The sequence below is a fragment of the Denticeps clupeoides genome, chromosome 3 (genome assembly GCF_900700375.1).
Source record: "Denticeps clupeoides chromosome 3, fDenClu1.1, whole genome shotgun sequence".
NCBI classification, from domain to species: domain Eukaryota; kingdom Metazoa; phylum Chordata; class Actinopteri; order Clupeiformes; family Denticipitidae; genus Denticeps; species Denticeps clupeoides.
The window spans coordinates 36,651,002-36,678,235 of NC_041709.1; the positions used below are offsets into that span (position 1 = coordinate 36,651,002).

The following is a 27,234-nucleotide window of genomic DNA, read 5'->3' on the forward strand; positions in this document are numbered from 1 at the left end:
TATAATACAATTTCTTAATTAAATCATATACTTTGATATTTTTCTAAATTAAAAATGCCTGTAATGTCAAGAATGGGGGATTTAATCTACTTTAAGTGAAAGTGATGTGATTGTCATTGTGAAACACTGCAGCACAGCCGCTAGTTACCCACTAGGCCCCCGCTATCCCCGCGCTCTCCCCTGATCACACACACACACATACACACAAGACCACTCACACACACACACACAGTGTGGGGCAGCAGCGGACCCGAATCTCATGGGTTAAATGCAGACAACATTTTCATTGTGTTGCTGTGTGTTTGCTCTTTCTTGTAAGTCACATGACTTTAGAGGAGGGCAGCAGGCAGTGGGCGGCTGCAGAACAAGATCATCAGGAATAAAACCAGGAATCCAGCAGCTTCCTGACAGTCAGACAGCAGACCAGAGTCTCGGGTAAGAACCTGCTCACCTCTAGATAATCTCTAGTTCGTTTTAATAAGCATGTGTGTGCTGCTTGTGTTCTGTAGGTATTTTGGAACCCCTTTTGTCTGCTTTTAATAAAACTCTTCATAGTTGGCAGCTATGGCAGGGGACATGAAGGGAAACCCTTTTCTGGGTTTTAGTGTTTCTCTTGATTTGTATAGAAATGTTTTCAGTGATAAAGAAATGTAAATATATTTCAAATATTCTTACAATGTTTTTTTATTTGCATTTGCATATGTTGGTAAAGCCAAAAAAAACATGTTGTTCTTTTACCATATTTTTCTCTTTAGAGCGATTTCATTATGCAGCTCAGAATCAGACTAGTCATATTTGTGATTGTAATTGTGAACACAGCACAGCACAATAAAAATACATCATATTACATCATATTGCCTAATTTTTTAATTAACAAAGCGTCTTCGTAAGGCTAGTTGAGGGAATGTGGTTCTTCTGGACATTAAGTAATGTGATTACATGCCTTTTTCTCCATGAACAATACTCATGTTAGTCCAGGTTCTAAAAGAAATATTGTTCTGTTGATACAGCTACATGCTGATATATTAACGCTACTTTTATTATTCTGTCGTATGACGGTTTAACCTAACGGTAACTTATTCTTAACATTATCACGTGTCAGTAGAAATAATTTGGGCCTGTCAGTATGACGGACCATTTATTATTGTGCTGGGAATACGTTTTTGGCTCCCTGAGGGCACCCGCTGCCACCAACGGGGGATTAAAAAACCCGGAAAAAGACAAAAAAGGACATGTTTTAAATTGAAGGCTGCCACGCTAAGACCGTGAAATGCACAGAAACAACAATATGTCATTTTGTTTGTTTTGGTAGGTCATACGGGCCACCCAAAAAATGGGTTCAAATTTTAAAATGTACGGTTACTATTGTGCAGAGGAGGAACTTTTCAGCTCCCTGTGACCAGCCGTATAAGCTAGTGACACGGGAGTGATATATTGGATGTGTCACCAAATTTAACATGATGCATCTTGGCCACGCCCTGTTTGCGTTTTGGACGTTAGCATCAAAACACATGCTAATTTTTTAACTTGGTCCAAACGTCACCAAATTTAACATGACGCATCTTGGCCACACCCTGTTAGCATTTTTGACATTATCATGCTGGCATTAGCATGCTTACATGTTAATTTTTCAAACGTCACCAAATTTCATGTGACCGCCTGTGACCGTGACGTATGTGGGGAAGTGGTGGCCTAGCGGTTAAGGAAGCAGCCCCATAATCAAAAGGTTGCCGGTTTAAATCCCGATCCACTGAGGTGCCACTGAGCAAAGCACCATCCCCACACACTGCTCCCCGGGCGCCTGTCATGGCTGCCCACTGCTCACTCAGGGTGATGGGTTAAATACAGAGGAGACATTTCACTGTGTGCACCATGTGCTGTGCTGCTGTGAATCACAAGTGACAATCACTTCACTTTTATCAGCTACTTTAATAACATCGCCTGATTTTACAGCTGACACCAGATCAGGAGGCCACCCCCGCTCTTGTGACAAACGGCCGCACAGGACCATTAAAATTTCCTCTGGAATTTTTGGTTTCAGACTTTTATTGGCATGCAATATATAAAAAATGAGTACTTTATTGTGTGAGGTATGCTATTACTTTTATAAGCGATCGGACTGGGCGTGGCCGAGCTATTAAGGCTCAAACAGGGTCATAAACCAGCAGCTTCATTAGGATGCCAATCAGCCACATTATTAAGACCGCCTGGTCCTTCGGCCACTTTATTAGGAACGCTCAGTCCCCCGGCCACTTTATTAGTGACACCTGGTCATTCAGCCACTTTATTAGGGACACCTGGTCATTCGGCCAATTTATTAGAGATGCCCGGTCCTCCGGCCACTTTATTAGGGAAGCCCAGTCCTCCGGCCACTTTATTAGTGAAGCCCGGTTATTTGGCCACTTTATTAGGGACACCCGGTCATTCGGCCACTTTATTAGGGACGCCCGGTCATTCAGCCACTTTATTAGTGACACCTGGTCATTTGGCCACTTTATTAGGGAAGCCCAGTCCTCCGGCCACTTTATTAGTGAAGCCCAGTCCTCCGGCCACTTTATTAGTGAAGCCCGGTCATTTGGCCACTTTATTAGGGACACCCGGTCATTCGGCCACTTTATCAGTGACACCTGGTCATTCGGCCACTTTATTAGGGATGCCCGGTCCTCCGGCCACTTTATTAGGGAAGCCCAGTCCTCCGGCCACTTTAGTAGTAAAGCCCGGTCATTTGGCCACTTTATTAGGGACACCCGGTCATTCGGCCACTTTATTAGGGACGCCCGGTCATTCAGCCACTTTATCAGTGACACCTGGTCATTCGGCCACTTTATTAGGGATGCCCGGTACTCCGACCACTTTATTAGGGAAGCCCAGTCCTCCGGCCACTTTATTAGTGAAGCCCGGTCATTTGGCCACTTTATTAGGGACACCCGGTCATTCGGCCACTTTATTAGGGACGCCCGGTCATTCAGCCACTTTATCAGTGACACCTGGTCATTCGGCCACTTTATTAGGGATGCCCGGTCCTCCGGCCACTTTATTAGGGAAGCCCGGTCCTCCGGCCACTTTATTAGTGAAGCCCGGTCATTTGGCCACTTTATTAGTGACACCTGGTCATTCGGCCACTTTATTAGGAACGCCGGTCCTTCGGCTCTTACAGCTGACACCAGATCTGGAGGCCACGCCCGCTGCCGTGACCAACGCCCAGACAAGCCCATCAAAAATTCATTTGGAATGTTGGTCTCTAGTTATACCTTTATTATCTATCTTTTCTCTGGAGTTTGTTCACAGACTTTCCATTCTAGTTAATAAATTGCTCTATTATTATTTTTTATAAGTTTCTTCTCTACAGGACACTCAGCTTCCATCATGGCCACAGCTAAGGAGATGAAGCCACGTGCTGTTCCACAGGACAGCTGCTCATCTGGTCAGGGTGGAGCATGCTTGCTGCTGAGAAGCAGGAGAAGATGATGGTTGCACTGGGGCTGCAAAAGGAGACCAGTGGAAGAGGCTCTGGAAGATCATCTGGGTTCAGCTCAGCCGATGAAGGGGAACTTCTTCATGCATCACATGCATGTATGTATCACATGTATCACATGCATGCGCGGACATGGTGGGAACTGACGCTGCAGTCCATGGTACAGGAAAGAGGGAGCGAGGGCGGTCAGGTAGAAGATCCAAGCAAGGTGCATCCAGTCAACAAGGCGGGAATCCAAAGAGCGAAGGCCAGGAACGCAGGGGCTCTCACAGGCCACCAGACAGGCTGCCCCGCCCCTGCCTGCATTGATTGGACAAGTACGTCCGCGCAGTCAGATGAAAACAGAGATGTGGACATTTTGTCTTGCTAATGAAATAACTGAAGGGGTGAAATTATCGTACAGTATTTGATTTTTGGAATTATTGATCGTACATTGTATAAAATTAAAATGATAGTACAGTGGGGTGCAGTGGTGGTCTAGCGGTTAAGGAAGCAGCCCTGTAATCGTAAGGTTGTGGGTTCGAGTCCCGATCTGCCAAAGTGCCACTGAGGTCCCCTTGATGAACGTACTGTCCCCACACACGGCTCCCCGGGCGCCTGTCATGGTGCCCACTGCTCACTCAGGGTGATGGTTATAAATACAGAGGACACGTGTCACTGTGTCCTGCGCTGCTGTGTTTCACTCAAAAAAAATTAAAATACGATAATTATTGTACGTTTGGAAACGTTGATGCGATGGTGGATGTGAGGATGAGCGTGTGCCCCCTGCTGGCGTGGTGGGTGAATGAGAGCCGTGACAAGAAGGTGAATTTCAGTGTCTGTAAGGGGGACGTCTAGTTCTGCCCGTGTGAGACAGAGATGTCTCTCATGTCTCTCACTGATCATGTGTCAGTTCAGAAATGTAAATATTCTGATGTCTACATAGAAGAATCATCTACACAGGTTACATGTCTACATAGCTTCATGCTGACATCATGCACCAGACCCCCACTGATTCGTCCTACAGAAGACCACTCTGATTTCTCTTGTTCTTACAGGTGTTCCACTCATCAGCCTGACTTCTTACATCGAGAACATGGCGTCTAAAGGGAAGAAAGGATCTGTGTCTCAAGAAGCCGGTCAACAGCAGAAGAAAATGATTGAAATTAAAAACATGATACAGGAGGCGTTTCGCCGTATAGATCCAGACTACCAAATTGACGAGCAGCTTCTTAAAGACACTGGTGTACGTTCTCGAAGAGGAGAGCATGTGATCAACAACGATGTTCTTAAATTTCACACCAAAATCCTGACAGAGAGAGGAATCCAGCGTGATGTGCAGTGTCCCCTGAAGAGAAGTATTCAGAATGATATCATGTATGAGATGGTGGCAGAGTTTGAACCATACGAGCTGTACATCAATGTGAACGCTGTGATTTATGGATTTTATTGTGGTGTGTTAAGAATCGCTCTGTTGATGCTGCTGGAACCAACCAGTCAGATGAAATCCAACCCCCTCCCAGCAGTTCAGAACTGGAGGATACAAATGCTTAGAAGGACTGAAGAGGTGAACTGGAGAGATGAGGCCGACTGTATCATTACTAACATGAACGCCTGCCAGGCTTATGTGGATCCTTTTGCAAAAGTTAAGTGGACTGGAAATTCACATGCCAACCTGACAAAGTGTAGCGGTCATGTACCAAGACATACGTGGACCTGGTTACTTTGGGAAATTGTCAGTTTCTGTTTAGATGGGTGAGGAGGTCTTATTAAGCTCGACTAAATCATTACTCCTTCAGTATGCATGTGGAGTAATAAAGAGATAATAACTACTTTATTACTGTAAACTCAGTGCTCAGTGCTGTTTTGATGGTACCATGTCTCCTCGCATCTTTCTCGTTTTGTTTCAGGCCATCAAGAAAAAATCTTGAATCTGTTTCTGCTCTATTGGTTTCTATTAACTACATTAAACAAAATAAAGGTGGGATTTTGTGTATTTGTCTTACTCACTTACAAAGACATAATATGTTATCATGCACAAATCTAGTGATGGTCCAGCATTTTATCTTAGCGTACATGGGTTAGCATGCAACCGTGCAAGCAAGCAAGCAGCAGGATATAGTCAACAAAAAATACGTATCCGCCCACTCCCACATACACAGGTGTGCAGATGTTAATAAGCACGACCTAACATTAAATAACTGGCTCTGCCCACTCCCACGTACACAGGTGTGCAGATGTTAATAAGCACGACCTAACATGAAATAACTGGCTCCGCCCACTCCCACGTACACAGGTGTGCAGATGTTAATAAGCACGACCTAACATGAAATAACTGGCTCCGCCCACTCCCACGTACACAGGTGTGCAGATGTTAATAAGCACGACCTAACATGAAATAACTGGCTCCGCCCACTCCCACGTACACAGGTGTGCAGATGTTAATAAGCACGACCTAACATGAAATAACTGGCTCCGCCCACTCCCACGTACACAGGTGAGCAGATGAAAGTGAACACACAGCACACGGTGACACAGTGAAATACATCCTCTGTATTTTACCATCACACAGATTTCTATACCGGCGCTGATGTTCCGGCTGAACGTGGTACAGTCCTGACTTCCCAGATGTTCTCCACTCCGATCTCTGAATCCTGGATTCGTTCTGATTCCTGCCTGATCGAGCGATCCGTGTTTCCCTGCCGACTGTAAGCGTTCTTATTAAAACTTCTTCATTAAGTGTCTTCATTTGGTCAAACATCCTCAGTGTTCATACATTACATCCCGTGACCAGAGGGAACTCATGTCAACTGTTACCACATGACATTGAGACCTGAAAGAGGAGCAGATATCCAGGTCCAGGTTCTTTCATGTTCTGTCAGGGGGAGTGACTGTGGACTTGAGGTTTTGATGGTGTAGAGGAGGGCGCAGGTTGGGGTTGAAAACCTGCAAGAACACCTGATTTGGGAGAAGAGCAGAAGAGAAAATGTTTGGAATTGCATTTTAAAGTATAATAATTGAGTATGTTTGACAAATGAGAAATATCATTATGTCATGGGGTGGTAGTATCCTGGTGGGTAAGACACTCGCTTCTTAACCAGAAGACCACAAAGTCCCAGGTTCAAAGCCCACTTGCTGTAAATGTCACAGAAACACGAGGCCAGCTGGTCTGTTTCAGAAATATGAAGCCAGCAGGGCCACCAAGACCCTGTTTTCCTGTTCAGTGACGTTAGGAGGTGTCAAGTCTCACAACTTACAGCTTGACAGTCAAACCACTTTGTTTACGCTCCATTAGTATTTCATGCTTAACACACCATGGATTAATAATGTACGCACATGGACATGATTAGCCAAGATGGCGGCGCGTGCACACGCAGCGGCTTCACTCTCTCCTGACCAAACAGCGTTTTCATGTTTGTCGTCCTGTAAGTCGCCACACCTGACTCCAATCCTGACACCCCATAAATGCCGGATGTTTCCGCCCCTTCTAGGTCTCCGGCATTTTGGTGAACTTCATTTGGCAACCGTGTGTATGTTTGTGATTTGAGTTCTGGCAATCGCCACACGCCTACGGGTTAGTTTGTGTTCTTTGTTTAAGTTAAATTGTTTTCGGCCACCACGCCCGTCTTTATTTGTGTTTAGTGTTTGTTTATTAATAAAAACCCCCTTCCCAGTATGTCCTTCCCCCGTAAGTCCGTAGTCGTGACAACATCAGTGAGCAGCAAACAGCCCACCCCGATGCTTTTCTCAATGTGGCTGGGGATTTCAATCCTGCAGACTTAAAAAATACAGCAACACATTGACTTTCCAACACGGGGAAATAACACTCTGGACCTTGTTTACACCATCCAGAGAGGAGCCTACAACGCTTTTCCCCTCCCTCACCTCGGCGCCTCTGATCACATCTCTGTCATGCTAATGCCCTCTTACAGACCGCTGGTAAAAGTCAACAAACCAGTTCGTAAGCAGATACAAGTGTGGCCAGAGGGATCTTCAGAGGTTTTACAGGACTGCTTTAACACCACAGACTGGAATATGTTCAAACAGGCTGCCACTTACAACAACATCACTGACCTCCAGGAGTACACAGAGACTGTTAGAGCCTACATCAACAAATGCACTGGTGTAACAGTCACCAAAACCATCACTGTCCGTGCCAACCAAAAGCCATGGATGACATGGGAGGTCTACAGGCTGCTGAAAGCTCGGAACGCTGCCTTCAGAGTTGGAGACGAGGCGAGCCTGAAGACAGCCAGGACCAACCTTTCCCGTGGCATCAGAGAGGCTAAGAGACAGTACTCCAGAGGAATATCTTGTCGCTTCAATGACAGCAGAGACACACGGAGCCTGTGGCGGGGCATACAAACCATCACGGATTACAAGCCCCCTCCACAGACCTGTGATAGCACCATCTCCCTGCTGAACAAGCTGAACACCTTTTTCGCTCGCTTTGAAGGGAAAAACAGCACCACAGCACAGAAGACCACACCCCCTCCTGGTGACCAGGTGTTGACTCTGTCCCCGGACAGTGTGAGGAGATCCCTCAGCAGGATCAACGCTCGCAAAGCTCCGGGCCCTGACAACATTCCTGGTCGTGTACTGAAGGACTGTGCAGTGGAACTCACTGATGTCTTCACAGACATCTTTAACATCTCACTCTCCCAGGCTGTCGTCCCCACCTGCTTCAAAGATACAACAATCATTCCGGTGCCAAAAAAGTCATCTCCTTCCTGCTTTAATGACTACCGTCCAATTGCACTTACCCCCATCCTCATGAAGTGCTTTGAACTGCTAGTCATGAAGCACATTAAGTCTGCCCTTCCCCCCTCACTGGACCCCTTCCAGTTTACATATCGGCCCAACCGCTCGACCGATGATGCCATCTCCACTGCACTCCACTCAGCACTCACACATCTGGACAAAAAAGACTCATATGTTCAAATGCTGTTCATAGACTTCAGTTCAGCATTTAACACAATAATCCCACAACAGCTCACACAAAAACTGATCCAGCTGGGGCTCAACACCTCACTGTGTAACTGGCTGTTGGACTTCCTCACAGGAAGACCACAAGCAGTAACACATCCAGCACCATCGTTCTAAACAAGGGGGCTCCTCAGGGATGTGTGCTGAGCCCCCTTCTCTTCTCTTCACTCTGCTGACCCATGACTGCACTCCGTCACACTGCTCCAACCTCTTCATCAAGTTTGCGGATGACACGACTGTGGTGGGACTCATTAATAACAGGAATGAGTGGCCACGTGGTGCGGAGACAACAATCTCTCTCTGAATGTAGAGAAGACAAAAGAGATTGTTGTTGACTTCAGGAGAGGAAACACTCAGCATGCTCCTCTGACCATCAACGGTGCATCTGTGGAGAGAGTGAGCAGCACGAAGTTCCTGGGTGTGCACATCACTGATGATCTCTCCTGGACAAATAACACCACTGCACTGGCCAAGAAAGCACAGCAGCGTCTCTACTTCCTCCGCAAACTAAGAAGAGCAAGAGCACCAGCCCCCATCATGTACACATTCTACCGAGGTGAGAGAATCATCGGTGTCCCTCTCCCTTCCCTCCAAGACATCTACAGTACACGCCTCACCAAGAAAGCCCACAATAAAGCTGACTTTGACTTTGACTGATGAAGAAGAATTTTTACTTCCTGCCTTCTGAAGAGCGTCTCAGTGAGGTTCCTGCACCATGTTGTATGAACGCTCTGTCCAGCGCTGGTACCTCCCCATCACAGTCACCTCCTCCTTCACTAGAACGCTTCTCTCTGTAGGAGTTTCTTCTGTCAGCTTCTTCCAGCACTGATGAAAATGCAGAGAATTCAGAAACGTGAGTCTCATTAATTAAAATCTCACTAATTTCTATGGGTCATATTTCTAAGTGTTTGGGGCAGTTCAAGGTTGCTCATAAACGACAGAACAGGCCTCTCTGGAGCGCTCGGTCTGGAGAGTGCAGGGGAGCGTAGAGCTGACCTCTGACCTTCTGACTTGTAGATGTCACTGCGTTTTTCTTATTCTGTAATCTTCATGGGGTCTCCGGTCCCAATCGACTCTGTTCTCCTGTGTTGTCCCTGACATGGTGGGACAACTTGTCCTGCTCCATTCGACTAGCTGAGACTACCACCACCTTTAAGATGCAGCTGAAAACCCACTTGTTCAAAAAGTATTTCAGACAAAGTCTGAACACGCGCACACACACTCACAAAATAAAAAAATCGTCTAGCACTTAACAATTCCCCTGCATGTTCTATTCTTGACAAGTTAGGCCTTAGAGTATGGAGGGTGGAGAGTGCCACAATACAATAAATATAATAAGCTCTCCATATTATCAGGGCTCTTAGTTTTTAACTCAAATTCTATAGAAACAGAGTGAGAATTGCTGGTGTCTTCCTCTTGTAAGTCACTTTGGATAAAAGTGTCTGCCAAGTAAAGTAAAGTACAGTAAAGTAAAATAAAGTAGTGTGTATATACATATATATTTTTCTTATATAATTGTACTATGGTGGGGTCTGTGTGAAACATTATTTCAATACACGGTGTACTGTGTTGTACTGACAATAAACCAAATTTGAATCCTGAATCGGGTTCAGAGTTGTGATGGTGGCTCATGAAGCATCGAACCACTTCCTTGACCACTAGGCCACCGCTGCCCCATAGATTTATATGTATAGATTTATATATTTATAGATTCTTACAGTGTATTTTTTATTCTCTTTTGCAAATATTGGTAAAGCAAACAAAAACATATTGTTCTTCTATCATCTTCTTCTCTTTATTATTATTATCGCGATTTCATTTTACAGTCTCAATATCTCACACAATTATCCACTGGGTGGATCAATCGAACATTCAGATTTTACAGTGGAAGCATTTTTCCACCGACACACACGTCTAGCTGTGGGAATGTGGTTCTTCTGTTCAAACCAGTCCTGTAAGTTCATAAGAACAAGTCATTGTCCGGATTCACAATCATTTTACATGTGACAATCATTTCACTTTCTTTCTGATTCAACTCAAAGCTCCATGTACACACGACACTGGCCAGGTGTATAATTACACAACATTACAACAACAACAACATTTATTTCTTATATAGCCCAAAATCACATACAGTATGTCTCAATGGGCTTTGACAGGCCCTACAGATGACACCCCCCACACTTGACCCTTCTGCACACAAGGAAAAACTCAACACAAAAAAAACTCTAGGAGAGAGAAAAAAAGAGAGGAAGAAACGTTGGGAAGGAGTGATACAGAGAGGGACCCCCTTCCAGGGTAGAGTGATAGAGAGAGGGACCCCCTTCCAGAGTAGAGTGAGCCTGCAAGTGGTGTCAGTGCAGGGTTGGATATGATATAATGATAAGTCCTACGGTTGTAGGGTTGGAGAAGTCCAGGATGTATTCAGTGTCATGGTCTAGATTACGTGTCCGTAATGATGTTACTGGTCCATTTGAAGATCCCTGAAGCTGTAGTTGTAACGGTGGTGGTGGCTGTGGTGACCCTCTGGTTTGTTTCATGTTTTGTCCTTGTAAAGCAGTTGTCAGGACCAGGATTTATTTGCTGGTCTGATCACTGGGGTCTGCCAGTAGTCTGGACGCTTGATTCCGTGTCTCGGAGAAAAACAAACAGAAGCAGCGGCAGACGGTTGCACTGTACGACCGATACTGAAATATGTGGTTATAGTGGTATATTGGTGCTAAAGTGGCCCGGTACCCTAACTAGAACAGCCTAACTGGTGAATTTAACTTTGTCTGTGTCTAACAGGGGGACTCTGTGATAAACTGGACTTTATAATTGACACTGCGTCAAAATCAAGTGAAATGAGGGTCTAGGACTTTAGCAAAAAGCCAGAGAAAACAGATAGGTTTTGAGATTGGAAGAGTCTCTGAGCAGGACACTTAACCCTGAGTTGCTCCAGAGGGGGACTGTCCCTGTAACTACTGATTGTAAGTCGAACATTCAGATTTTATAGTGGAAGCATTTTTCCACCGACACACACGTCTAGCTGTGGGAATGTGGTTCTTCTGTTCAAACCAGTCCTGTAAGTTCATAAGAACAAGTCATTGTACGGATTCACAATCATTTTACATGTGACAATCAAAGTAAAGTGAAGTGATTGTCACATGTGATACACAGCAGCACAGCACACGGTGCACACAGTGAAATTTGTCCTCTGCATTTAACCCATCACCCTGAGTGAGCAGTGGGCAGCCATGACAGGCGCCCGGGGAGCAGTGTGTGGGGACGGTGCTTTGCTCAGTGGCACCTCAGTGGCACCTTGGCGGATCGGGATTCGAACCAGCAACCTTCTGATTACGGGGCCGCTTCCTTAACCGCTAGGCCACCACTGCCCCATTTCACTTTCACATTTCACTTTCTTTCTGAGTCAACTCAAAGCTCCATGTACACACGACACTGGCCAGGTGTATAATTACACAACATGAAGAGTCTCTGAGCAGGACACTTAACCCTGAGTTGCTCCAGAGGGGGACTGTCCCTGTAACTACTGATTGTAAGTCGCTCTGAATCGAACATTCAGATTTTATACTGGAAGCATTTTTGTGGTACAGTTTTAGAGACTGTTGTCTCGGGACGTCCTTTTTAAGATAAGATAAGATCGACCTTTATTAGTCCCACAAGTGGGAAATTGGATAGAAGAAAGGTAATAGCAGAAAAAATATGTATATGTATATATCTACACCTGTACAATGGGTAACTACCGTGGTGTGTCTGTGTGTGTGTGTTTGTCTGTGTGTGTGTGGTCAGCTGCGAGGTCTTTGTTATAGAGTCTCACAGCAGTTGGAAAAAAAGACCTTCTGAACCTCTCCTTCCCACATCATGGGTGCAGCAGCCTGCCACTGAAGGAGCTGCTCAGTGCTGTCAGGGTCCCCTGCATGGGGTGGGAGATGTTGTCCACCATTCTCCTGTCACTCACTACCTCCACTGGGTCCAGAGGGCATCCTAGAACAGAGCTGGCCCTCTGGATCAGCCTGTTCAGCCTCTTCCTGTCCCCAGCAGAGATGCTGTTGCCCCAGCAGACCACACCGTAAAAGATGGCCGATGCCACTACAGAGTCATAAAAAGTCTTCAGCATTTACCAGACGCCCTTATCCAGAGGGCCCTACAATCAGTAGTTACAGGGACAGTCCCCCCCTGGAGACACTCAGGGTTAAGTGTCTTGCTCAGGGACACAATGGTAGTAAGTGGGGTTTGAACCTGGGTCTTCTGGTTCGTAGGCGAGTGTGTTACCCCACTAGGCTACTAGCACCTATTTTCTTCCTAGCTAGCTCCACCCTCTTATCTATCCTTCTGTAATCTCTCTCTAAACTCTCCAAAGTATCTCCAAACTGTCCAAACTCTGAATTCTCTATCAAAAACCCCACAAAAGCAGTGACGTGACACAGCCGGGCAGCAAGGCTTCTGATGTCACCGATCTGGCTCCTCCCCTGAACGAAGCAAGAGTTGACATAATACAACATCCATTAAACACTTCATTGTGGCTTAATGTTATAATACTATTATTACAGAGTTGACATAATACAACATCCATTAAACACTTCATTGTGGCTTAATGTTATAATACTATTATTACAGAGTTGACATAATACAACATCCATTAAACACTTCATTGTGGCTTAATGTTATAATACTATGATGATAGATTTGACATAATACAACATAATACAATTTCTTAATTAAATCATCCTCAAAAAGTTTGAGAGCAAATACTTTCATCTTTTTAAAATTAAAAATGCCTGTAATGTCCAGAATGGGGGATTTAATCTACTTTAGGTGAAAGTGAAAGTGATGTGATTGTCATTGTGAAACACTGCAGCACAGCCATTTCCTTACCTGCCAGCCCCCCTCATGGGTTAAATGCAGATGCCATTTCGCTGTGTTGCTGTGCTGGGGTGGTAGTAGCCTAGTGGGGTAACACACTCGCCTATGAACCAGAAGACCCAGGTTCAAACCCCACTTACTACCATTGTGTCCCTGACCAGGACACTTAACCCTGAGTGTCTCCAGGGGGGGACTGTCCCTGTCACTACTGATTGTCTGGATAAGGCCGTCTGGTAAATGCTGTAAATGTAAAATAATGTAAATGTAAATGCTGCTTTCTCTTTCTTGTAAGTCACATGACTTTAGAGGAGGGCAGCAGGCAGTGGGCGGCTGCAGATTGAGATCATCAGGAATAAAACCAGGAATCCAGCAGCTTCCTGACAGTCAGACAGCAGACCAGAGTCTCGGGTAAGAACCTGCTCACCTCTAGATAATCTCTAGTTCGTTTTAATAAGCATGTGTGTGCTGCTTGTGTTCTGTAGGTATTTTGGAACCCCTTTTGTCTGCTTTTAATAAAACTCTTCATAGTTGGCAGCTATGGCAGGGGAGATGAAGGGCGGGATTCACCACGGGCGGGGCTCAGCCATTGCACTCCGGCTGTGCTCACCCCAAATGTGGCAATCTCAACAGCATAATTTCTGGTAGTGGGGGACTGATTTTGTGGGGACGGTGGGCTGAAGGTCAATTTATAATTCTATTTATATAAATCTAACAACTGGGGAATCATACAAAAAGATTGACTTATTACAAGAATTATTTTATCGTCTTCAACCTTTTCTGGGTTTTAGTGTTTCTCTTGATTTGTATAGAATTTTTCTCCCAAAATGTATTCAGTGATAAAGAAATGTAAATATATTTAGAATATTCTTACAATGAATTTTTTATTTGCATTTGCATATGTTGGTTAAGCCAAAAAAACATATTGTTTTCCATCTTCTTCTTCTCTTTATTATTATTATCGTGATTTCATTTTACAACCTCAAAATTTCACACATTTATTCGGCTCATATCCACTGGGTGGATCAATCGAACATTCAGATTTTATAGTGGAAGCATTTTTCCACCGACACACACGTCTAGCTGTGGGAATGTGGTTCTTCTGTTCAAACCAGTCCTGTAAGTTCATAAGAACAAGTCATTGTCCGGATCATTTAAACCAAACCGGGCTTGTAGTGCATACTGTCAGGTGAGCGAGTCAGGTGACTGCGAGGAAGAGCGAGGATTGGTTAGGACAGGAGATAAACAGGAAGTCCTGGCGCCTGCTCCTCGCTCAGACATCGTGTTTAATTCATGGTCCATGAGCTCTCACCTATTTCCAGTATCCAGTCCTCTCCATCTCCGGTACTGTGAGTTTCTCCATCTCGCGAGCTACTTATATCGGACGGTTTATCTTAACGCCGTTTCCCCGGTGGGATTCTGCTTTTAGCGCTCGGGTGTTACAACAACAATCGCCTGTGTCTTCCAACCTCCCGCGGTTCTCTCCGCGTTTGGGTCAATCCCGCACGCTACAAGGGCGTACCTCTCTCACGATTGTCTGTGTGGTTACACGCCTGACAGGATGTCTGAGCCCGTAGTCGACCCAGCGGAGTTTGAGCGCGTGAAGGCGGAAGTCACCTATTTACGTGGTATTATTGATGCACAAGCCACCACCATTAATACTCTCAAGGACTCCGTTTTGCAACTCTCCACCTCCATGACAGTGTTACAGCGCCAGCTGTCCGGCGCCACCGCCGGTCCTCGTATCGCTCTGCCAGATAAATGGAACGGGGTGGACGGCCGCCCGGACGGGTTATTAGCCACCTTGGATATGATTTTCGAGTGCTACTCCTCCCATTATGAGACGTCTCGCGCCAAGGTGGCCCTCTTAACATCCCTCCTGTCCGGGCGTGCACAGGAGTGGGCGGCGGCCCTATACAATGCCAAATCACCCATCTGCAACGATTATTTTCTCTTCTCCGAGGAGCTCCGGAAGACTTTCGTCCCAGCCAGCGGCGAGAGGTCTCCGGATTCCCAGCTTCTCCATCTGCGTCAGGGGTCTTTCTCCGTCTGCCACTACGCTTCAGAGTTCAGAACCCTCTCAGCCAAACTCTCTTGGGGAGACGACGCTCTTCGCGCTCTCTTCATAGAGGGCCTGGCTGATCACATACAAGACGAGATGACTGGCAAGGAAGCTCCTCAAACCCTCGATGCGGCGGTGGATCTGGTTCTCCGTATAGATCAGCGGATTCTGACACGGCCTCCACCTGCTCAACGTTGGTCCCGACCACCTTCCACTCATATGCCGTCTCCGCCTCGTTTTTCATTTCCCGGCGCGGCCGCTAGCCCAGCGGCCGAGGAACCCATGCAGCTTGGACGACTGCCGCAGGGGGAACGAGACCGCCGCTGGAGAGAGGGCCTCTGCGCATACTGCGGCTCTTCGGAACATCGCCGTCCCCAGTGCCCTCTCCGTCCGGGAAACGGCACAGCCAGGTAGGTGTCGGGGGAGCCCTGCCTGGCACGTCCACTCATGTCGTTAGTTCTCGTTTCTCGCTCAGGGTAACTTTCCAGCTGGGACACAAGCGGGTCGAGTTGGAGGCTCTCCTGGACTCAGGAGCAGCCGACAACTTTATCGACCAAGGGTTAGCCTCCCAGCTGGGAATATCCCTGGAGGCAGTCACCCGTTTCATTCCCGTCACCTCTGTCGATGGACACCCTCTCCAACCTTATCCAGTCCAGTCTCAGACCCAGCCAGTTCTGATGTCCATCGGCCTCCACTCTGAACACATCCACTTCCTGGTCATCTCAGCACCTTCATCACCTCTCATCCTGGGTTATCCATGGCTCCAGCTCCACGATCCACACGTCCTCTGGTCTGAAAACCGCATCCTGGACTGGGGTCCTGCCTGCCGCCAGCACTGTCTGCTTCCCAGGACAAGCACGTGCTCCAGAGAATCCCCAGCCCCCCCGCCCGCCGACATCGAATCCATCCCCAGGTGGTAGTAGCCTAGTGGGTAAGACACTCGCCTGTGAACCAGAAGACCCGGGTTCAAATCCCACTTACTACCATTGTGTCCCTGAGCAAGACACTTAACCCTAAGTTGCTCCAGGGAGACTGTCCCTGTAAATACTGATTGTAAGTCGCTCTGGATAAGGGCGTCTGATAAATGCTGTAAATGTAAATGTAAATGTAATCCCTGCTTCTTATCGTGACCTCGCTGAGGTCTTCAGCAAACAGCAAGCCTCCACCCTGCCTCCGAACTGTCCTTATGACATCGCCATCGACCTCTTACCTGGGGCAGTGCTGCCTCGAGGTCGGCTGTTCTCTCTGTCCCCCGCAGAGAACAGGGTGATGGAGGATTACATCGCGGAGGCCCTCCAACAGGGCTTCATCCGGCCCTCCACCTCCCCTGCGGCCGCAGGTTTTTTTTTTGTTAAGAAGAAAGAGGGGGGTCTCCGCCCCTGCATTGACTACCGGGGGCTGAACAAGGCCACCGTCAAGAACCGGCACCCGCTTCCTCTCCTCTCCACGGCATTGGATTCCCTCTCCCGGGCCTCCATCTTCACCAAGCTGGATCTGCGCAGCGCCTACAACCTCGTGCGCGTCCGGGAGGGGGATGAGTGGAAGACCGCCTTCATTACTCCAACAGGACACTGGGAGTACCTAGTGATGCCGTTCGGGTTGTGCAATGCGCCCGCCGTGTTCCAGCATTTCATCAACGATGTCCTCCGGGACATGCTCGGCCAGTGGGTGTTTGCGTACCTGGACGACATTCTAGTGTACTCCCAGAATGAACAGGATCATGTCCTTCATGTGAGAGCCGTCTTGAAACGTCTGCTTGCCCACCAGCTGTACTGTAAACTGGAAAAGTGCGCCTTCCACCAGCGCTCCACCGCGTTTCTGGGTTATACCATCTCTACCCAGGGCGTGGCCATGGATCCCCAGAAGGTCAAAGCTGTGACCAAGTGGCCCCAACCCACTAGTCTTAAGCAGCTGCAAAGCTTCCTGGGGTTCGCCAATTTCTATCGCCGTTTTATCCGGGGTTTCAGTTCAGTTGTAGCACCGCTGACGACTCTCACTAAACCAGCTCATCAACCCCGGCCGTTTCTTCTTCCTCCAGAGGCACTTCGGGCCTTCCATCACCTCATCAGTCTCTTCACCTCTGCTCCTATTCTTCGCCACCTGGACCCGGCTGAGCAATTCGTTGTCGAGGTGGACGCGTCCGATGTGGGCGCGGGCGCTGTTCTCTCACAACGTGGTCCAGACAGGAAGCTCCATCCGTGTTGCTTCTTCTCCCGTAAGTTCTCTCCCACTCAGCAGCGTTACGGGGTTGGGGACCGTGAGCTGCTGGCCATCAAGTGGGCTCTGGAGGAGTGGCGGCACTGGCTCCAGGGCGCTGTTGAGCCATTCCTGATCTGGACCGACCACCAGAACCTGATCCACATCCGCTCAGCCAAACAGCTCAACCCCCGGCAGGCTCGTTGGGCTTTGTTTTTTGAATCTTTCGATTTCCAGCTGGCCTACCGTCCCGGATCCAAGAACACTAAGGCAGACGCCCTCTCCCGGCAATTTTCTTTGTCTGTCCCGGATCCGGATCCGGACCCCATCATACCTGCCGAGCGGATTGTCGCGCCTCTTCGTTGGCCTCTGGAGGACTCCATCTGGCGTGCGCTGCCTGGGGAGCCGGCTCCTCCGGAGACGCCACCTGGTCGTCTTTATGTTCCCTCCTGCTGCCGCCAAGAGGCTCTGCTTTGGGCCCACTCCTCTCCGCTCTCTGGGCATCCTGGTCCGGCCCGTACCCTTCGCCTCCTCCAGCGCGCTTTGTGGTGGCCCTCCATGCGGCGAGACGTCCGAGAATTCACCTCCGCTTGTGAGACCTGTGCTCGGTCGAAGTCTTCTCCCTCTCCTCCGGTCGGTGATCTGCGTCCTCTCCCGGTTCCCCGGCGCCCCTGGTCACATGTGGGATTGGACTTTGTCACCGGTCTCCCTCCCGTGGACGGGAAGGACACCATCCTCACCATCGTGGACCGGTTCTCCAAGGCAGTGCACCTGGTGGCTTTGTCCAGACTCCCCTCCGCCAAAACCACTGCGGAGTTGCTTCTGGAGCACGTGGTCCGGCTGCATGGGTTTCCGACAGATGTCGTCTCAGACAGGGGGCCCCAATTCATCGCCGGATTCTGGAAAGCCTTCTGCTGTCTGATCGGTGCCACCCGCTGTCTCTCTTCTGGATACCATCCCCAGTCCAATGGTCAGGCTGAGCGGGCCAATCAGCAACTCGGCCGCTTCCTGCGCTGCTTTGTGTCCTCGCAGCCCCGTCTCTGGCCTCGGTTCCTGCTCTGGGCCGAGCTCTCCCACAACCTGCACTCTTCCTCTGCTATGGGCTTGTCTCCCTTTGAGGTCTGTTTCGGCTACTCACCGCCCCTCTTTGCTCACCAGGAAGCAGAGGTCGATGTTCCGGCGGCGCAGGACCTGGTTCGGCGGTGCCGCTCAGCCTGGATCAAGGCCCGGACTGCCATCACTCGAGCCAACTCTGACTACATCCGTCAGCACCGACGTCGGCACCGTCCGGGACGTTCCTTCCAGCTGGCGATCGAGTTTGGCTATCCACTCGTCACCTTCGTCTGCACACCGATTCCAAGAAGCTGACTCCTCGATTCGTCGGTCCCTACCCCGTGACCGCTCAAATCAACCCGGTCGCCTATCGGCTGCGCCTCCCCTCGTCTCTCAAGGTCCACCCCGTTTTCCACATCTCCCAGCTCAAGCCGTATGTCTCCTCCCCACTCGTTCCCCCCTCAGCCCCTCCGCCTGCTCCTCGGATCATCGATGGTGGTCCCGCCTTCACCGTCCGCCGGATCCTGGACTCTCGTCCTCGTGGCCGGGGCTTCCAGTATCTTGTGGACTGGGAGGGCTACGGCCCCGAGGAACGGTCCTGGGTTCCCTCCCGGTTCATCTTGGACCCGGACCTCATCTCGGCCTTCCATCGCCGCCAGCCTTCTCGTCCGGGACCGTCAGGAGCCGGTCGTCGAGGGGGGGGTCCTGTCAGGTGAGCGAGTCAGGTGACTGCGAGGAAGAGCGAGGATTGGTTAGGACAGGAGATAAACAGGAAGTCCTGGCGCCTGCTCCTCGCTCAGACATCGTGTTTAATTCATGGTCCTCTCACCTATTTCCAGTATCCAGTCCTCTCCATCTCCGGTACCGTGAGTTTCTCCATCTCTTCAGCTCGCGAGCTACTTATATCGGACGGTTTATCGTAACGCCGTTTCCCCGGTGGGATTCTGCTTTTAGCGCTTGGGCGTTACAACAACAATCGCGTGTGTCTTCCAACCTCCCGCGGTTCTCTCCGCGTTTGGGTCAATCCCGCACGCTACAAGGGCGTACCTCTCTCACAATTGTCTGTGTGGTTAAACGCCTGACACATGCTGGGAGCTGTCAGCGATGAGAGCCATGCTTCGACAGAGGCGTGGCTTTCCTCCTGAGCTACCCAGAATGCACTGCAGATATATATATATTAAAAAGTTAAAATCACACTGGTCATATAATTCACCTGCAGATTAAAAAAAAGACTCTTAGTGATTGTAATTGTGAAACGCAGCACATCATAATAAAAATGCATCATATTACATCATATTGCCTGATGAGACATTTATAAATGTAATTTTTTAATAAAAGCATCTTCGTAAAGGCTAGTTGAGGGAATGTGGTTCTTCTAATCTGATTACATGCCTTTTTCCCCATGAACAATACTCATGTTAGTCCAGGTTCTAAAAGAAATATTGTTCTGTTGATACAGCTACATGCTGATATATTAACGCTACTTTTATTATTCTGTCAAATGATGGATTATTCTTAACTTTATCATGTGTCAATAATTATACCTTTATTATCTATCTGTTCTCCTTCTTTTGCGGCTCTGCTAAGCCCATCTGGAGTTTGTTCACAGACTTTCCTTTCTAGTTAATAAATTGCTCTATTATTATTTTTCTCTTCACCTGAAGAACTGAATAAAGTTTCTTCTCTACAGGACACTCAGCTTCCATCATGGAAGCTAAGGAGATGAAGCCACGTGCTGTTCCACAGGGCACCTGCTCATCTGGTCATGGTGGAGACACTGATGAGATGGTGTGGGTTGGGTTCCTAGACTCTGTTCCTGTCATCGGCTCTGTTAAAGAGGCTGTGGAGTGGGTCCTGGCTCTGGGTGAAGGAGATCCCATGCTTGCTGCTGAGAAGATGATGGTTGCACTGGGGCTGCAAAAGGAGACCAGTGGAAGAAGCTTTGGAAGATCATCTGGGTTCAGCTCAGCCGATGAAGGGGATGCATGCGCGGACATGGCGGGAACAGACGCTGCAGTTCATGGTAAGGGAAAGACGGAGTGAGGTAGGGAAGGCAGGTGGTTCAGGCTCATGTTGGGCCCATTGTGGCCTGCAGACTCACCGTACAGAATCGTTAGACATCAGGGTCAGCATTGGCGAGGGCGGTCAGGTAGAAGATGCAAGCAACGTGCATCCAGTCAACAAGGCGGTAATCCAAAGAGCGAAGGCCAGGAACGCAGGGGCTCTCACAGGCCTCCAGACAGGCTGCCCCGCCCCTGCCTGCATTGATTGGCCAAGTACGTCCGCGCAGTCAGATGAAAACAGAGATGTGGACATTTTGTCTTGCTAATGAAATAACTGAAGGGGTGAAATTATCGTACAGTATTTGATTTTTTAGATCACCGTGTCACTGTGTCCTGCGCTGCAGTGTCTCACATTGACAATCCAAAAAAATTTAAAATACGATAATTATTGTACGTTTGGAAACGTTGATGCGATGGTGGATGTGAGGATGAGTGTGTTCCCTGCTGGTGTGGTGGGTGAAGGAGAGCCGTGACAAGAAGGTGAATTTCAGTGTCTGTAAGGGGGACGTCTAGTTCTGCCCGTGTGAGACAGAGATGTCTCTCATGTCTCTCACTGATCATGTGTCAGTTCAAAAATGTAAATACTCTGATGTCTACATAGAAGAATAATCTACTGTTCTTACAGGTGTTCCACTCATCAGCCTGTCTTCTTACATAGAGAACATGGCGTCTAAAGGGAAGAAAGGATCCAGGTCTCAAGAAGCCGATCAACAGCAGAAGAAAATGATTGGAATTAAAAACATGATAGAGGAGGTGTTTCGCCGTATAGATCCAGACTTCCACATTGACGAGCAGCTTCTTAAAGACACTGGTGTACGTTCTGAAAGAGGAGAGCATGTGATCAACAACGATGTTCTTAAATTTCACAAAAAAATCGAGAACTTCCTGACAAACAGTTGTGATGTGCAGTGTCCCCTGGATAAAAGTATTCAGAATGATATCATGTATGAGATGGTGGCAGAGTTTGAACTAGATGAGCCGTACATCAATGTGAACTCTGTGATTTATAGAGTTTATTGTGGTGTGTTAAAATTCGCTCTGTTTAAGCTGCTGGAACCAAACCATCACATGATGTTCAGCTCCTTCCCAGCAGTTCAGAACTGGATGAGAAAAATGCATAGAAGGACTGAAGAGGTGAACTGGAGAGATGAGGCCGACCGTATCATTACTAACATGAACGCCTGCCAGGCTTATGTGGATCCTTTTGCGAAGGTGAAGTGGACTGGAAATTCACCTGACAACCTTAGAAAGTTTGAAGCTGCTAGACAAAGTGTAGCGGTCATGTACCAAGTCACATGTGGAACTTTTTACATAGTCAGAAATCATCAGAGTAGATGGTTCTTCTAATAAATCATTACTCCTTCAGTATGCATGTGGAGTAATAAAGAGATAATAACTACTTTATTACTGTAAACTCAGTGCTCAGTGCTGTTTTGATGGTACCATGTCTCCTCGCATCTTTCTCGTTTTGTTTCAGGCCATCAAGAAAAAACCTTGAATCTGTTTCTGCTCTATTGGTTTCTATTAAACAAAATAAAGGTGGGATTTTGTGTATTTGTCTTACTCGCTTACAAAGACATAATATGTTATCATGCACAAATCTAGTGATGGTCCAGCAATTTATCTTAGCGTACATGGGTTAGCATGCAACCGTGCAAGCAAGCAACATATAGTCAACAAAAAATACGGCACCGCCCACTCCCACGTACACAGATGAGCAGATATGTAAAAGCACGACCTAACATTAAATAACTGGCTCCGCCCACTCCCATGCCTACTAGTGAACAGATGTTTAAAAAAATTACCTAACATGAAATAACTGTGGCTTTTTATGGCTCCGTCCACTCCCACGTACACAGGTGAGCAGATGTTTAAAATTTCGACCTGTCACGATCTGGTCCGAAATGGGGGTTACTCCGGTCCGGGATCCTGTTCGCCCTGTTCGTTTCTGTTTGCTGTCAGGTCTTTAGAGTTATGTTCCGTGTTCACTAATGTCAACGTCTCGGATGTCTCCCCTGTCCTGTGATTCACCATTAAACCCCTGTTCCGTGATGTCAGGTGAAAGAGTCCTTCATTCCACGTCTTCTCGTCACTCCTCGTCCTCCTCTCCGTTCACCCGCCGCGTCATGCCCGCATGGACGTGACAGAAAGACCTGAACCACATTTGGACGCCACCTGACGCAGCCCCGCTGAGATCGGAGGAGCCGCGACTCGCCGGGAGGACGCCGCCAGCTTCCTTGTCCCTGGCCTTCCATGGCTTCATGTTCAGCAGGGTCCCGACCCCTGCCTCTCAGTCCCGTGTCTGGCGGTGTTGAAGGTGAGGAGCGGCCATTCAGCGGGGCGAGCCGGAGACTGACAGGGAGCGGCGGACGCATGCGGATGGCGGACGAGGTGCCGGTACCACACTGGCCCGAAGCCGTCTGCGCTGGAGAACCGCCGCTCGTCCATCTGGAATACCGGACCATTCATTCATTCAGTCATTTATCATTCTGAGTAGTAATTAAAATATACTTTATGTCAAAAATGATTGATGACATATCGGCATAAGGAAAAAGCGCGTGATTTATGACCATCTACCCTTCTACCTTCTCCCCTTCAACCCTTCTCCACCGGACACCCTGCGCGTAATTTATGACCTCCTTCCTTCCTTCCCACTCCTCATTTCTCCCCCATGGACACCCGCACATCCTCTCACATTCATAGATGTCATATAACCACTTAGACAAGCTTTAAAAAAACAGATGTCTTATCAATTGTTTACAAACTATGGCTGTTGTGGGATAGGTCATAACCCGGTATACCTCTACACCTTTCTCGCAAACACTGAATCAATGCGTCCTTACAAATGTCACACACACACACACACACACACACACACACAGACCAAAACAGAAACCTTATTTAAATGATATATGTTTTAAAAAGTGTTTCTAGTTAAAGAAAAATGTGAAAGGCTTCGTGTTCTAGGGTATGTTAACTATACAGCTTTTCAAACAAAGTTAATTTCATACCCCTACTGCTAAAATAAATGAAACCTTTTTATGATTTCCCTGACCCACACACACGCAGATCCTAGCACATCCTCTAACAATCTTTAACACCCTAATCTTACCAATTGTTTACAACTAGGGTCATCTCCATGGTCTAGGACCCATCTAACCACCATTCTCGCAAACACTGAATCAACGCGTGGCCTTACAAATGTCACACACGCGCTCGTGCTCACCCTTAGACTTTCACACCCTTAGAATTTCTTTTAAAACAGAAACCTTGTTTAAATGATATATGTTTTAAAACTGTTTCTAGTTAAAGAAAAACTATTTTGCTTTCAAACAAAGTTGATTTCATACCACTACTGCTAAATAAACGAATTGTAATGCTGTTTTATGAATAATCCATTCTTCAAAGTTGTCTATTCTATGGTTTTCAGATGATATGTCACACAAAATGTTAACAGACTATAATTTCTATTTAGTTGAACAGTGCACAGAGAGATATATGGATAAACCTGTGAATTACCTTGTTACGTCCCTGGACGTATGCTCCCACGTGTTCTGTGTGTTTGGCTGTGTTTATGCGTCCTGTCCCTTTTAGGCTCCGTGGCGAAAGGCGCTTTAAACTGACGTACCGGAGAACGTTGTTCATTTAAATGAGCAAAAAGTATTCAAAATCACTGATGCGGCTGTGCTCGCTGACGAGTTCGCACTTACTCACCGAACCGTCTTTTCTTCGGTACGTCAGTTTAAAGCGCCTTTCGCCACGGAGTCCGTCATTCGTACTGTGCCTAATGGTAAAGTCAAACTGGCTGGTGGTGGAAAAGCGGTTTTAAAGGGCACAGAGAAGAGGAGGGTTTGTTTTTATTGTCTTGATCCTGGTCACATGATTGCTGAGTGTAGCGCTTGGAAGCAAAAGGCTAGACCTAAAAGTGCGGCGACTGTACAGGCAGTTCCTGATTCAGTTACCCAGGATGCTTTTTCATTTAGTCCTTTTATGCTGACAAGCTATGTGTCCCTTGTAGGAGACTCTACAGTTAAGTGTGTTCAGATTTTAAGGGACACTGGATCAGCACAATCTCTCGTATTGGAGGATGTGTTACAGTTTTGTGATGCATCGTATGCAGGTGCCAACACGCTAGTGCGGGGTATCGAAATGGGATGTATTAGTATTCCTTTGCACACTTTTAACTTGAAGTCAGACTTAGTTTCAGGCCAAGTACAGATGGGGGTTTGTAAGAAGTTGCCCGTTGAGCATGTCAGTATCATATTGGGAAATGATCTTGCTGGTGGTACAGTTTTTCCCAGTCCAATTGTCGTAAGCAAGCCAGTAATTTCTGAGATACCAGATCTCTCTGTAACCTTTCCACTAGTTTTTCCAGCTTGTGTGGTTACAAGATCTCAATCAAAAAGTTTTCAGGATGTTATTGACTTGTCTGATTCTTTTCTGAATGTACCCCTTAAGCAGGTAGAGTGCAGGTTATCTGTTGAGGATGGGATTGCGGAGCAGAAGTCCGAGTTTCCATTGGAGAAAGACTCTGTCGTGGGTAAGGACAATTTGAGTGCTGCCCAGAAGTTAGACCCCACTCTAACAAATTGTATTAGTGCTGCAGTGGCAAGTGCTGACCCTGCGGTGGCAAGGGTGGGATATTTTTGGGATGATCAAATTTTAATGCGTAAATGGCAGCCAAAAGAAAGTGGTGATTGGCAGATAGCGTATCAAATAGTTTTACCTTCCACTTACCGATCTCATGTGTTGAGGTTAGCGCATGAACATGTTCTCGCTGGTCATCTAGGTGTCACAAAGACATTTCAGCGAATTGTGAAACATTTTTATTGGCCTGGTGTGAAAGGTGATGTTTCACGATTTTGTAGGTCATGTGATGTTTGTCAACGTGCAGGAAAGCCTAATCAGACTGTTCCTAAAGCTCCACTTCACCCGATTCCTGTCATTGGGGAACCATTTGAGAGGTTGATAATTGACTGTGTAGGACCATTGCCTAAATCGAAACATGGGCACCAGTATATTTTAACACTTATGTGTGCTGCTACTCGCTACCCTGAAGCCGTACCATTGCGTACATTGAAAGCACAGGTAGTTTTGAAAGAGATCGTGAAGTTTTGTACTACGTTCGGTCTGCCAAGAGTAATTCAGACAGACCAAGGCACAAATTTCACTTCTAAAGTGTTTGAGCAGCTGTTAAAAGAGCTGGGAGTTTCACACAAGTTGTCTAGTGCTTATCATCCAGAATCACAGGGTGTATTGGAACGCTTTCATCAGACGTTGAAGACTTTGTTGCGTACTTTTTGTACTGAGACTGGTAAAGATTGGGTAGATGGATTGCCGCTACTCATGTTTGCTGTGAGAGGGTCCGTTCAAGAATCTTTAGGGTTCAGTCCTGCGGAACTTGTGTTCGCTCATACAGTTCGCGGACCGCTGAATTTGTTGAAAGAGCAGTTAACGGGTAAAGAGAGCGCCCCTATGTCTGTTCTTGATTATGTGAGTTCTTTTTGTGAACGCTTACACAAAGCGTGTAGCCTGGCTAAGTCTCATCTTGCAGTAACCCAGTGTGACATGAAAGAACGTTATGATCGAAAGGCAATTCAACGCAGTTTTCAGGCGGGTGAATCTGTTCTTGTTTTTCTCCCCGTTCCTGGCTCACCGCTGCAAGCAAAGTTTTCTGGACCTTATACCGTTGAGCAGAAACTTAGTGAGACAGACTATGTCATAGCTACCCCTGAGCGCAGACGTAAGACAAGAGTGTGCCACATTAATATGTTAAAACCTTATGTGATGAGGGATGTGACTACCTCTATGAAGTCTGTTGACAAGTGTAAACCGTGTGTTACGGTGAACAATGTTCCTGTTGTGGCTGAAGAAATGTTCTTTGAAGAACCTCAGTCGCCTGGTGTACGTCTTAATAATTCTATTATCTTGGGTAATATAGAGTCACATCTATCATATTTACCTAAAGATCAGATGAATGAAGTTGTGAACTTGTTACGGAAATACCCGTCATTGTTCTCTGATCTGCCTGGGAGAACAACGGTGTTGTCCCATGATATTGACGTGGGTAATTCTACTCCCATTAAACAACATCCTTATCGAGTGAATCCTGTGAAGCGGGATATCATGAGAAGTGAGGTAGATTACTTGCTTCAAAACAATCTTGCCGTTCACAGTCAAAGTCCGTGGAGTTCACCATGTTTACTTGTTCCTAAACCTGATTCTACGTTTCGTTTTTGTACGGACTATAGGAAGGTAAACAGTATCACCAAACCTGATTCTTTTCCATTACCCAGAATGGAAGACTGTGTAGATAAGGTTGGTGCTGCAAAGTATGTGACAAAACTAGACTTGTTAAAGGGTTACTGGCAGGTTCCCTTGACTACACGAGCGTGTGAAATCTCTGCGTTTGTCACCCCTGACAATTTTCTACAGTACAACTGTATGGCGTTTGGCATGCGAAATGCCCCAGCGACATTCCAGAGGCTCATGCAGAAAGTTTTGTCCGGACTGTGTAATTGTGAAGCATATTTGGATGACATTGTGGTTTACTCTGGTAA

At 47.2% G+C, this 27,234-nt stretch overlaps 2 protein-coding genes across 6 annotated transcripts; both read left to right on the forward strand.

Moving 5' to 3' along the window:
* Window positions 1-333: 333 nt before the first annotated feature.
* Window positions 334-22,154, forward strand: LOC114786902 (uncharacterized). Of its 5 annotated transcripts, XM_028974480.1 has the most exons (4): window positions 3,582-3,792; window positions 4,513-4,831; window positions 4,919-5,435; window positions 6,027-6,039. In XM_028974480.1, exons 1-3 carry the CDS (start codon window positions 3,585-3,587, stop codon window positions 5,211-5,213), a joined length of 822 nt encoding a protein of 273 aa, XP_028830313.1. In that variant the 5' UTR covers window positions 3,582-3,584; the 3' UTR covers window positions 5,214-5,435; window positions 6,027-6,039. The 5 variants fall into 5 exon arrangements, 3 of the variants coding, with proteins under 3 accessions (XP_028830313.1, XP_028830312.1, XP_028830311.1); XR_003749264.1 differs by lacking the exons at window positions 3,582-3,792; window positions 6,027-6,039 and adding exons at window positions 334-435; window positions 3,336-3,573 and having other exon boundaries at window positions 4,513-5,434; XM_028974479.1 differs by lacking the exon at window positions 6,027-6,039 and adding an exon at window positions 22,114-22,154 and having other exon boundaries at window positions 4,513-5,326.
* LOC114786900 (uncharacterized) lies at window positions 19,453-22,228 on the forward strand. The gene is made up of 3 exons (XM_028974475.1): window positions 19,453-19,472; window positions 20,302-20,634; window positions 21,300-22,228. The coding sequence occupies exons 2-3, from the start codon at window positions 20,319-20,321 to the stop codon at window positions 22,019-22,021; spliced, it is 1,038 nt and encodes a 345-aa protein (XP_028830308.1). The 5' UTR covers window positions 19,453-19,472; window positions 20,302-20,318; the 3' UTR covers window positions 22,022-22,228.
* Window positions 22,229-27,234: the final 5,006 nt, after the last annotated feature.

What these genes read in the sequence shown, in the direction of transcription:
- LOC114786900 (XM_028974475.1), top strand. Translation starts at nt 20,319, where the DNA reads ATGGAAGCTAAGGAGATGAAGCCACGTGCTGTTCCACAGGGCACCTGC. An exon ending in AACAGACGCTGCAGTTCATG is followed by an intron (nt 20,635 to 21,299) that starts GTAAGGGAAAGA and finishes CTGTTCTTACAG; the next exon opens with GTGTTCCACTCATCAGCCTG.
- LOC114786902 (XM_028974479.1), top strand. Translation starts at nt 3,585, where the DNA reads ATGTATCACATGCATGCGCGGACATGGTGGGAACTGACGCTGCAGTCC. An exon ending in TGCCTGCATTGATTGGACAA is followed by an intron (nt 3,793 to 4,512) that starts GTACGTCCGCGC and finishes TTGTTCTTACAG; the next exon opens with GTGTTCCACTCATCAGCCTG.